We start from the raw sequence: 12,029 nt of genomic DNA, 5'->3' as shown, positions 1-12,029 counted from the left end.
AAAATTACTCGAACTGGCAATATACAATGGTCCTTAAATTGTACAGAAACAAATGTTTTCATGTACTATTTATAGGAATGCAAATTGATCTAGTCCAGTTTAGAAGAGAATTTAGCAGAAACTATCTGATTTTAAGTGGATATACCATCAGAACCAGCAATTCCCCTGTTACGGATTCCTTTTGGAGAAATCTTTGTACATGTGTACCTAGAGATATTTGGTCATTCAACCAGTGTTAACAGAGTATCCGTTCTATCTACGGTCTGTGCTAGAAACTGGTAACATGTATCAAAGAATAAAAGACAAACACAAAATAAAGAACTCTTGTCCTCATTGAACTTACTTTCTAGTGTGGAGATAAATAAAATAAGTGTAATTTTTTATTTTTTATTTTTTTAAAGATTTTTTTATTTGAGAGAGAATGAGAGAGTGAGCACGAGAATGGGGAGGGTCACAGGGAGAAGCAGACTCCCCGCTGACCAGGGAGCCCGATGCGGGACTTGATCCCAGGACTTCAGGATCACGACCTGAGCCGAAGGCAGTCACTTAACCAACTGAGCCACCCAGGTGCCCTAAGTGTAATTTTTTTTAAAAAGGTGAGTGATATACCAACTTACAGGAGAATTGTTATGGGAGAAATATAGTGCAAGCTAATGAGCATCTAGCATGGTTGCATGGGAGGAGCAAATATTAATTGGGATAGTGAGGGTATGCCTGTGGAAGAAGTAAGTGGGGAACATGTGGTAATCTAGAAAAAAAGAGATTTCTTGGGATGCGTGGCAAGTAAATAAATAAAAATCTTTTTTAAAAAAATATTTCTTAGTAAAGTAATACCTAACACAAAGACTGTAAGGCAGGAGTAAGGTTGGAGCATTTGAAAAATAGAAGTACATTTTGGAATCCAGAGTACAAAAGGAGCTGGGCTTCGGTGGAAAGAGGGAGAACAGTAGATACTGGAGGTAAGAAAGAATATTAAGTATAGATCCTCAAAGGTGGCTCAATACAGTGGCTGGGGGGTGGGTGAAGGTCTTCTAGTTTTCTTCTGATTGCTTTAATATCTCAGCTAGGGAAAGGAGTGAAAGACAGAAGAAGGAGTGAAATAGTCACCTGGGAGACCTGGAGAGTGATTTGAGTAAGAGACACATTATCAGAGCCAGGCAGCCCGAAAGGTCTGCTTGAGGTTTGACTTCATGAATTTCAAGTGAGGCTGTTCAGTCTGGTTGTAGTCCCTCCCCAGACATGTTCAGCTGCACAGATACAGGCAGAGAATAGGTAGAGATTTGGAGTTACCCACAGTTAGTCTTTGCCAAGTGGATAAGGTGAACTGAGGAAGCACAAGGGAGATGAGAGTGAGGATGTATGCAGAAGAAATTATTTTAATGAGTGACTTTGGAGTGAAAACAGGGCAAGGGGGAAAGAGCAGACTTCAGGTGACCATGATGGAAGGATTGCAGGTCCCCATGGGGTCCACAGAAGTGTTGACCTTGGGGTAAGATAGGGAGTTAGCTGGAACGTAGAAAGCATACTAGGAGGTAGAATGTTCTTTACCACATTATTCTCAATAGTAAAAATATGTGTATACTTATATGTTACCCGTAGGGGACAGGGCAGTAAATTGGAATACATCCATAATTTAAGATGTAGATAATAATCATATAGTCAGGCTGCATATGCTGAAGTAGGGAAAAAACAAAACAAGGAATAGCACAACACAAAGGGTGGAATCCCATTTATGTGAAAACACACATAGTTAAAAAGGGCACATATGTATAAAAATGGATGTCATATATCAAATCATCACAATGTATACTTTAAATATCTCAGAAATTTATTTGTTGAGTATACGTCAATGAAGCTGAAATATATGCATACACACACACACACACACACATACGCACACACACACACACAAAAGAAAGGATACCAAATGATATGAAAGGCTTTACACCAAACTGGTATGTGGGGAGCAGAGTGAAGAACATCCAAATTGAAAGCTCCATGAGAGGGACTCTGTCTCCATTTCCTTACCAGGACAACCATCGTTAGGTGCTGTACTTGTCAAGTACGTGGAAGCTCAGTAGTTATTGCCCAATAAATGAATTAATAATGGTTTTTGCCTTACACTGTATATTTCTCTTTAGTTACAAATTCAAGGGGCGCCTGGGTGGCTCAGTCGTTAAGCGTCTGCCTTCGGCTCGGGTCATGATCCCAGGGTCCTGCGATCGAGCCCTGCATTGGGCTCCCTGCTCCGCGGGAAGCCTGCTTCTCCCTCCCCCACTCCCCCTGCTTGTGTTCCCTCTCTCGCTGTGTCTCTCGCTGTCAAATAAATAAATAAAATCTTAAAAAAAAAAAAAAGAAATTTAAGACACTGTATTTGTGTACTGCTCACGCAATTAAAATCTACCAACCATGAGAGCCTGGGTGGCTCAGTCAGTTGAGCATTCGGCTCCTGATTTCGACTCAGGTACTGATCTCAGGGTCGTGGGATCAAGCCCTGTGTTGGGCTCCACACTCAGCACAGAGTCTGCTTGTCCCTCTCCCTCTGTTCCTCCCCCTGCTTTCTCTCTTTCTCTCAAAGAAATAAAATATTTTAAAAATAAAATAAAATAAACCAACCTATTAGCCAGCCACCTAACAAATAACTAAGAAAAAAAAATCTCCCTAAAACTCTAGGAACAAGCATTTCTTTTAAGTAATTGCTATACCCAGTGTGGGACTCGAACTCATGATACTAAGATCAAGAGTATTATACTCTACCAACTGGCTGGCCAGGTGCCCCTAGGAATAAGCATTTGGATTAAGAAAGCCTTCCAATACAAAAGTAGGGATCCGAAGGGGTACGTGCACCCCGATGTTTATAGCAGCAATGTCCACAATAGCCAAACTGTGGAAAGAGCCAAGATGTCCATCGACAGATGAATGGATAAAGAAGATGTGGTATATATATATACAATGGAATATTATGCAGCCATCAAAAGGAATGCGATCTTGCCATTTGCAATGACGTGGATGGAACTGGAGGGTGTTATGCTGAGCAAAATAAGTCAAAAAGAGAAAGACACGTATCATATGACCTCACTGATATGAGGAATTCTTAATCTCAGGAAACAAACAGAGGGTTGCTGGAGTGGTGGGGGGTTGGGAGGGATGGGGTGACTGGGTGATAGACACTGGGGAGGGTATGTGCTATGGTGAGTGCTGTGAATTGTGTTTAAGACTGTTGAATCAAAGACCTGTACCTCTGAAACAAATAATACATTATATGTTAAAAAAAAAAAAGAAGAAGAAGAAGAAGAAGAAGATAGCAGGAGGGGAACAATGAAGGGGGGTGGAATCAGAGGGGGAGATGAACAATGAGAGACCATGGACTCTGAGAAACAAACTGAGGGTTCTAGAGGGGAGGGGGTGGGGGGATGGGTTAGCCTGGTGGTGGGTATTAAAGAGGGCACGTACTGGCTGTCTACCCGAAGCCACTGCCGTGCGGAGACCCTGAGTGAAGCCACCGTCACCATGTCTGACCACGAGGCAAAACCTTCAACTGAGGACTTGGGGGGTAAGAAGGAAGGAGAATACATTAAACTCAAAGTCATTGGACAGGATAGCAGTGAGATTCATTTCAAAATGAAAATGACAACACATCTCAAGAAACTCAAAGAATCATACTCTCAAAGACAGGGAGTTCCAATGAATTCACTCAGGTTTCTCTTTGAAGGTCAGAGAATTGCTGATAATCACACTCCAAAAGAACTGGGAATGGAGGAAGAAGATGTGATTGAAGTTTATCAGGAACAAACAGGGGGTCATTCAATGATTTAGATATTCTTTTTATTTTTTTCTTTACCCTCAATCCTTTTTTATTTTTAAAAATAGTTCTTTTGTGGGGTGCCTGGGTGGCTCAGTTGTTAAGTGTCTGCCTTTGGCTCAGGTCATGATCCCAGGGTCCTGGGATCAAGCCCCGCATCGGGCTCCCTGCTCCAAGGGAGGCCTGCTTCTCCCTCTCCCACTCCACCTGCTTGTGTTCCCTCTCTCGCTGTGTCTCTCTCTGTCAAATAAATAAGTAAAATCTTAAAAAAAAATAGTTCTTTTGTAATGTAGTGTTCAAAACGGAATTGAAAACTGGCATTCCATTTCTTTAAAACATCTGGTAATTTGAATTCTAGTGCCCATTACTCATTATCACTCGTTTTCGTTGTGCTGATTTTTGGTGATCAAACCTCAGCCCCCTTCATATTGCCCTCTCTTTTTAAAAAATTACATGTGTGCACAGAGAGGTCACCTCTTCCAGGACTGTGCATTTTCAGGTTTGTGATAAATAAGATCGACCAATGCAAGTGTTTATGATGACTTTCCAATTGGCCCTGAATTTCTAGCATGTGATTGCTTCACTCCTGGACTATGACTTTCAGTGGGAGATGGAAGTTTTTCAGAGAACTGAACTGTGGAAAATGACCTTTTATTAACATGAAGCTACTTTTAAAATTTGAGGGTCTGGACCAAAAGAAGAGAAATAGGCTGGAGTCGAGATGACAGAGATGGTGAGAGTAATGACTAACTCCAAAGATGACTTCACTGAAGAGAAAGCATTTTAAGATTAAAAGTCTTATCAAAAGATCTCAGAAAAGTTCTAATTTTCATTAGCAGTTAATAAAGTTACTCATGCAGAAGTGTATTCAACAGAACACTGCTCTTTTTTATTTTATTTGTACCTTTTGGCCTGGGATATGGGTTTTAAATGGACATTGTACCAGCTTCATTAAAATAAAAAAAAAATTTGTAAAAACCACAAAAAAAAAAGAGGGAACGTACTGAATGGAGCACTGGGTGTTATACGCAAACAATGAATCATGGAACACTACATCAAAAACTAATGATGTAATGTATGGTGATTAATGTAACATAATAAAATAAAATAAAAAATAAAAAAATAAAAAGAAAGAAAGCCTTCCAAGATATCATCAGACTACATACTGAGTCTTAAAAGTGATTTTACTCCAAATAAGTTAATTTTTTTTTATTTTTTCTTTTAAATGAGAAACACAAAGTTATGCTGTATTTTCTCTAATGTAAAGATTAGTTTAAAAGAAGTTTGTTGACTCAAAGCTTCTGGCAACTTCACACATAATTCCATAGTGTATCTCCTAGAACCATTTCTGCATAGGGTAAAACTATTGCTCACGGACATAAATACAGAGCAACTACATTATGCTGATTAAAATTGAGTCATAACTTCTATGAGTTTAATGCAACTACTTGTTTAATACTGTTTTGTCTCTCCTTGTTTACTATTAATTTATGACTGATTTTCCAACTTTACTGTTTGATGCTTACTTACACATTTAAAGGAAGGAGCTTTGTGGCAACATAAAATTAGACATAGGATGAGTTCATTTTTAACTGGTTTTTAAAATATGTTCCATGGAATACATTTTTACATAGAAACAATAAACAGGTTGTTAATGGGAAAAAAATCATTATTTCTTGGTGTGTTCACACAGTTTTGTTAACTACAGAGAACTGCAAGAGAGGAAAGAATATTTAGGGACCCAGAAAAGTGTGAAAATCCCGTATTTGTTACATGCAGAAGAGGAAGGCAGGGCTTGATGAGAACTCAATTTCATTTGGGTTTATAAAATGTAAGCAAAGAACATTCGCCCTCTGCTGGATTATTTTGGAAAGAACATAAGGAAATATTAAAAAAAGAAAATCAAAAGAAGATGGAAGAATGGAAGGACGGAGAGACAGAAGAGAAGAGAAAGGAAGGACGGAGGGAGAGAAAGCTGATGGTGAGGGAGGAAAGGATTATATTGCACTTTATATTGCTGCTGGAAATCTGGGACTCAGTCCGTGAATGTATGACTCAAACTCTTTAATTTCTCCAATTCTGATCTGGAAATGGGCCCCAGAATAGAAGCCATTTAACTTATAACCTTTTTGTGGTACAGAATGTCACTAGACTAATAGATAATTACTACCACTTTAACAGATGACTATCATTGTCTTAGAAAAGTTAAATTTGGTTTTGAAAATTTAACAAGATTTTACCAACCTTAATTAGTTTTCATTAGTATAGTTTAAAATGATAAATGCCTTCCAATAAGTAAAATCCGTATTTAAATTTGCATTCATCATTCAAACGGTTAGAAGTTTACTGAGATTATCTACGTATCCATAGGCAACCCAAATGCAAAAGTAATAGGCAAATGTCAGAGGGGGCACCAAATTCATGGTGGTCCAGGCCAGTGACTCACAAGTCTTCTTGGGATCACAGTTAGGGGATATAGAGAAACTTCTGTCCTGCCTTCAGAGTTCTTTAATTACCCCCAAATGACCAACTGTTTCATCTATGAAGATTCCCTCCCCAATATCCTGCCTCTCAATTCCATCCCTAAAGGAATGGCACGACCATTCTCTCCCTCTCATAACTTCCCTTGTGCTCTTAAAATAGTGACTGTCCAAGGCATTGACCCAGTAATTTCCTTTTCCACCTTCCCTGGTTCAAGAGAAGCTGTGTAAGGATAAAGGTATAAATACTCAGAGAAGCCTCACAGCATCATTCTCTTCCAACTTATAACCTCACCCAGACCATTTAATTGGTCTGTCTTTTTCTCATCATGCCCTCTCCAAATGATTCGAGTTGCTTTGGGATCACTCATCTGGGGATTCACATCGCAGCTCTGCCTCTTATCAGTAGGTGATCTTGGACAAATTAATCTACCTTTGGACCCACAGTTTACTCATCTAAAAATGGGACAAATCTATCTCATAGGTGTATTTCAAACAGTACACACACATATATGTACACATGCAAATATACACACGTACACAAACATATACACATAAATAATTACCATACAATTTGACTCATAGTTGTTGCTCAAAATTAACTATTATTGCTCTTTTTAGTAGATCTTATTCAAAAATTTTCTAAACAGAATATGTAAAGATGTAATAATTAACTAGAATTCAAAACAATGTGCTAAGTCTCTTGTGAATGGTTTGGAGTAAGCATTCTGAAAATTTGGAAGCTAGCAATATCTCTTCTGGTGGTAGAAAGATCTGCAAGAAGCAGCAAAGACTAGTAAATTTTTCCTTTTTTAATTTTTTATTATTTTTTTTTGCTAGGTTTAGAACAGAATTAAAGAATAGCAATGCTCTCTAATGGATAGAACAATACTGTTAGGATGAAGAATCCTGCACCCATAAAATTCTGGAGACACCATTTATTTTGTGACATTATTGTATTCAGTGAATGTAATCAGCTTGGGTGAAAAACATGATTGGTAAATGTAGGTTTATTTCTCTGTTAGAAACTTTTGGCAGGGGGTGCCTGGGTGGCTCAGTCAGTTAAGCATCTGCCTTCGGCTCAGGTCATGATCCCAGGGTCCTGGGATCCAGCCCTGCATCGGGCTCCCTGCTCAACTGGAAGCCTGCTTCTCCCTCTCCCACTCCCCCTGCTTGTGTTCCCTCTCTTGCTGTCTCTCTCTCTGTCAAATAAATAAATAAAATCTTAAAAAAAAAAAAAAAAAACTTTTGGCAGGAAGTAAGAATTGTATCAGGTCCCCATTGTCACAGTGGATGGGATGCTCCATTGGTTTGTTCTCCTGTGTTCCTTTGATTTTACTATGCTTGGAAAAATTTCCACCTTTTCTCAGACTTATCTTGAGCTGGGATTCAGAACACTAATAAAGCCTTCCTTTGCTTTTTTTTCCCCCAACCCAGCACTCTACCTCCTCCTTGGCAACATCACCTCCCTTCTTTTAGGGTGCCTCTACTCCACTCAGGGTACTTTGATGGGACAGTTCATCACTTTCTCCCCTTTACATAGTCACAGTGATTGGCTCAGAAATGGACGCAGAGCCCAACAGACTTAATTACAATGCTTTTCAGAGACTCGGTAGGTGGCTGTATGAAGAGAGATGCTTTTTCTTCTAGCCTCTAAACTGGAAAGATTTCAACTGCAAAAAAAAAAAAAAATCAGTTTCTATGCCCACTCCTATATGGCTCATCAGTTTTACAGAAAAAGAGTATAAAAATAACATAGAAAGAAGAGATGCTTAAACATAAAGGAATAAAGAGAGAAAGAGAAGAAAGACAACTGGCAAGGTCATTGGAGACTTTTTAAATATTTTGATCTCTAACCCCTGAGTTTCTAATGGTAAGTAAGGTAAGGAGTTTCTTTCATTAAGCTACTTGGAGATGAATTTCTGTCACATACAAAAGAGTTCTTAGTAATACGCATTTCTCTTTATTAATATTATTCAAATCATGCTTTTTAACAGTATATTTTTCCCTTGATAAAAATCCATTTAAAAATCCTTACTATCCCTTGCTATAGAAAAAGAGAAAATGTTTTTATTAGCTTGAACAAAACATAGCATTGAGTTAACAGACGGTAAAGTGGTCTTTTCAAATTTGAGGCTCTTTGTAGGTTATTGTAGCTCAAATCACACAGGAAAAAACTGATGTATCCTTTTATTCTGCACAAAATTTCTCCTATTGGCATTCTTTGTAAGAAGAGAGTAGATTGGGACTTAATGTAAATATAACTCCTAGAAAAGTTGTATTTAGTGAAAGTAATGTCGTTCTGTATCTAACCATCAAAGTGAAGGATAGCCATTTGCTTGGCTTTTCAAGAGACTGTAAATCAAAAAAAAATTAGGACTAGGTGAAGAAGTCAAGACACCATGTGGATATGAGCTAGGAGGCAATGGGAAATTAATGCCACACTTGACATTCATCAGAGGGTCCAAAGATGGACAAAAAGACTGAGCTCTCTGGCAAACCTTCCTGACTGAAGAGGAGCAGTCATAGGAAAGTCTTAAATGGCAGAAGGTCAAGCTGGATGTGCAAAGATACCCATGCAGTCAGGTGACCCTGTGCCTTCTGCCACAAGAAGAATTGATGAATCATTTGGAATCAATAGAAAAGCTGCATCCTGTCTTCTGCAGTTCTCAGTCTGTTTTTTGAGTGTATTATGATGGATGGCGTTCATGTGGATGAATACATTAAAAGAAAATGTAGTGCTACATCTTAATGTTTTCTAAGGATATCGATTAGTGGCCAAATAGAAAATACTATAACCCACTCCATTACAAAAGGATGGAGAAAGAAAGACACCTGTAAGGCTTTAATCAGCCTTGAGATGACCAACAGGGACTACATGAATTCAGATTATTCTGAGGCTATGAATGCTTATTACCAGATCACAGATTGCCTAACAGAGAGGCACTCTAGCCATGGAATAGTCCCTGAACTATTACTAGTTGTGTATTATGGGCTGGGCTCAGCCTCAGTGTCCTCCATCCTTCCCAGTATGAAATCTCAGCCAGTTTTCAAGGCCAGTCCTTAAGCATGAGGTCTTGTTCCCTTCCAATTTATCTTCTTCACTAAAATGTAATATACAAAATGAACACCTGACTTCTTAGTTTAATAGCTATTATCAGTTCCCTGTAGGGTCTGGACTCGTGTCTTAGCATGACAGATGAGACTTTTCATATCCTAGTCTCTATCTGCCTCTCCAGGCTTACCTTCCACATTAGAATTTACCCATTCAGAACACACAATTGGTCATCATGCACGGTATTACACCTTTAATGTTGGTTATTCTGTACCCTGCCTAATGTTGGTTATTCTGTACCCTTTGTACCATTCTTCCCTTGGCCAACACCTACTCATCCTGCTGGACCCCAACTGAGGTTTTATTTTCTTGTGGAAGCCTTCTTCAGATCTTCATATTGTCATTAAGTTCTCTTTTTCTCTACCCCTAAAGTGTCCTTACACACTTACTGAAAGGATGTGGTCCTGTGTTTATTACACATCCTCCATTACCCCTTTCAGCATAAAGTCATGGTTTTATTCTTTTAGTGACCCAGCAGACATAGCCAATATCAATTTGTAAACTGAAATGAACCACAGTTACTGGTATCTTTTAAGATATTACTGTACCCCTGAGTCAACTTCCTGATGTGCCAAATAAGTTATTAGGATATTAATCTGAGTTTCATTCTTCCCAGATTTTTTTTTCTTTCATGCAAGTAGGTAGACCTTTGTGTTCATTTGCATAGTTTCTTAGGGCTGCTATAACAAATGACCACAGAGTGTGCAGCTTAAAACAACAGACTTCGTTCCCTCATAGTTCTGAATGATAAAACTCTGAACTGGGAGTCATCAAGACCATACTTCCTCTGAAGGTTCTAGGGAGGAATCCCTCCTTGGCCTTTCAGATCTTCTGGGGCTGCAGGCAATCCTTGGTGCTCCTTATCTGATAGTTCATCACTCCAGTTTCTGCCTCTGTTTTCACATTGCCTTTCCCCCTGTGTCTACGTAGTGTCGCCAAATCTCTCTCTCTCTCTCTCTTTAGAAGGACACCAGTCATTGGATTTAGGACATGTCCTACTGCAGTATGACCTCATCTTAATTTGATCATCCTCATACACCTGATTTACAAGTAAGGTTGCATTCACAGGTCCTGGAGATGAAGATTTAACATTACTTTTGGGGACACCATTAAATCCAAAACCCTTGTCTTTAGTGCAGAGGACATCACAAGGTCGGAGGCAGATGTCGCCACTAGACAACATGTTTTTGTGTGTTTTTCTGACTTTTGCCATCCGAAGTGATTGTGCTTCTTATTGCCACTATTGCTGAGGGGTGCCTGGGTGGCTCCGTTGGTTAAGCGTCCAACCCTTGGTTTCAGGTCATGATCTCGGTCCTTGAATCAAGCCCTGCGTCGGCAGGCTCTGTGTTCAGCAGGGAGTCTGCTTGTCCCTCTCCCTCTGCCCCCCCTTCTCTCTCTCTCTCTCTCTCTCTCTCTATATATATATATATATCTTTAAAATAAATAAATAAAACCTTAAAATGAAACTATGCTGGGAGGGTGGTTAGTGGGAAAGAGGGACTAAGGCAAAGAGAGAGAGGGAGAGGGACACACACACCCATAAACACACAGATTCCAAGACTAGGATGAGTAGAGATAGGACAGCCCTAAAGGAACCAATGGCCTTTCTTTAGCAATAGTCAGAGAGATGGGAAGACCAGAGGCAAAAATTAAACTCAGGGAATTCCCATTTTTGGTAAATATCCCCTTGCCACTGTCTTTCCTCTCACAGAGCATTGTAATGGCTTTGAACCACTAAGATATTGACCAACCACAACTATAATAGTCTAAAGAAGGAAATTTTCCCATTTTCCAAGATCCCTATAAGTCTAGTTTCACATTTGCAGGCACTCTGCTGTGGAAGTTCTGGCTGAAGGGATTGCTTATCCCAGTGTTCCTGTCAAGATGTCTTTGATTATATTCCCTATCATCTCTCTTTGTGAAAATGAAAGCCTTTCCATTTGGCTCATTGTCTATCACAGAGTACAGTGTATATAAATATTTCCAAAAATGAGCAAAATCTTATTATTCTTATCAAGTGTTAGTAGCTCAGTGTTGACTTTGCAGAGGACCAAAATGTAAGAGAGAAGCCAGAAATCTTAAGTAGCTCAAGATTGCTTTTTGTGGTAATTCAGTTTCTCTCTTCTTAAAATTGGCACTCGCTGAGGTCTGGGACTCATCTTCCCTTTTAGAGAGAGGACTGAACACTTCTTCTTCTAGGTTCTGGAGAAGTTAACCTTTTTTTGAAAGTAGTGGTGGATTGGGGGTGGGGGTGGGGATAAAATGGATACAGCTTAAAACAGTATAGAAGGTTGATCTATCCCTCCCTGAAAATGCATGTCCAGTAGCGACCCCAGGGAGGACAGTGTGCAGAAGGCATGCTGAGATGGCCTCACTGGAACTTTCCCTGTGCCTCTCTATCACACAAAGCTCTTGAGCTACTTCTCTTGCAAAGGATTCTTTCAGTATGCTTTAGATTTTCTATTTTTTAAGACTTCAATAATGAATTTATTTTCTCCTTCTCACTTTTATATGTATTTCCTGTCATAGTGTCTTTTGAAAGCAAATACAATATTGAGAGTAAGAATGCTGGGCAGGGTGAACAACATCAGAAAGGTACAGAGTTCTGCAGGAAACAGGTGGACAGTTGAGA

General features: G+C 39.3%; 1 protein-coding gene across 1 annotated transcript; it reads left to right on the top strand.

The window, feature by feature from the left end:
• The first annotated feature begins 3,462 nt into the window (after window positions 1-3,462).
• On the top strand, window positions 3,463-3,868 carry LOC110584914 (small ubiquitin-related modifier 1-like). The gene has a single exon (XM_044916641.1). The coding sequence runs from the start codon at window positions 3,511-3,513 to the stop codon at window positions 3,814-3,816; it is 306 nt and encodes a 101-aa protein (XP_044772576.1). The 5' UTR covers window positions 3,463-3,510; the 3' UTR covers window positions 3,817-3,868.
• The last annotated feature ends 8,161 nt before the right edge of the window (window positions 3,869-12,029 follow it).

This window comes from Neomonachus schauinslandi, chromosome 1 (assembly GCF_002201575.2).
Source record: "Neomonachus schauinslandi chromosome 1, ASM220157v2, whole genome shotgun sequence".
Taxonomy (NCBI): domain Eukaryota; kingdom Metazoa; phylum Chordata; class Mammalia; order Carnivora; family Phocidae; genus Neomonachus; species Neomonachus schauinslandi.
This window is presented reverse-complemented; position numbering and strand designations above follow the sequence as displayed.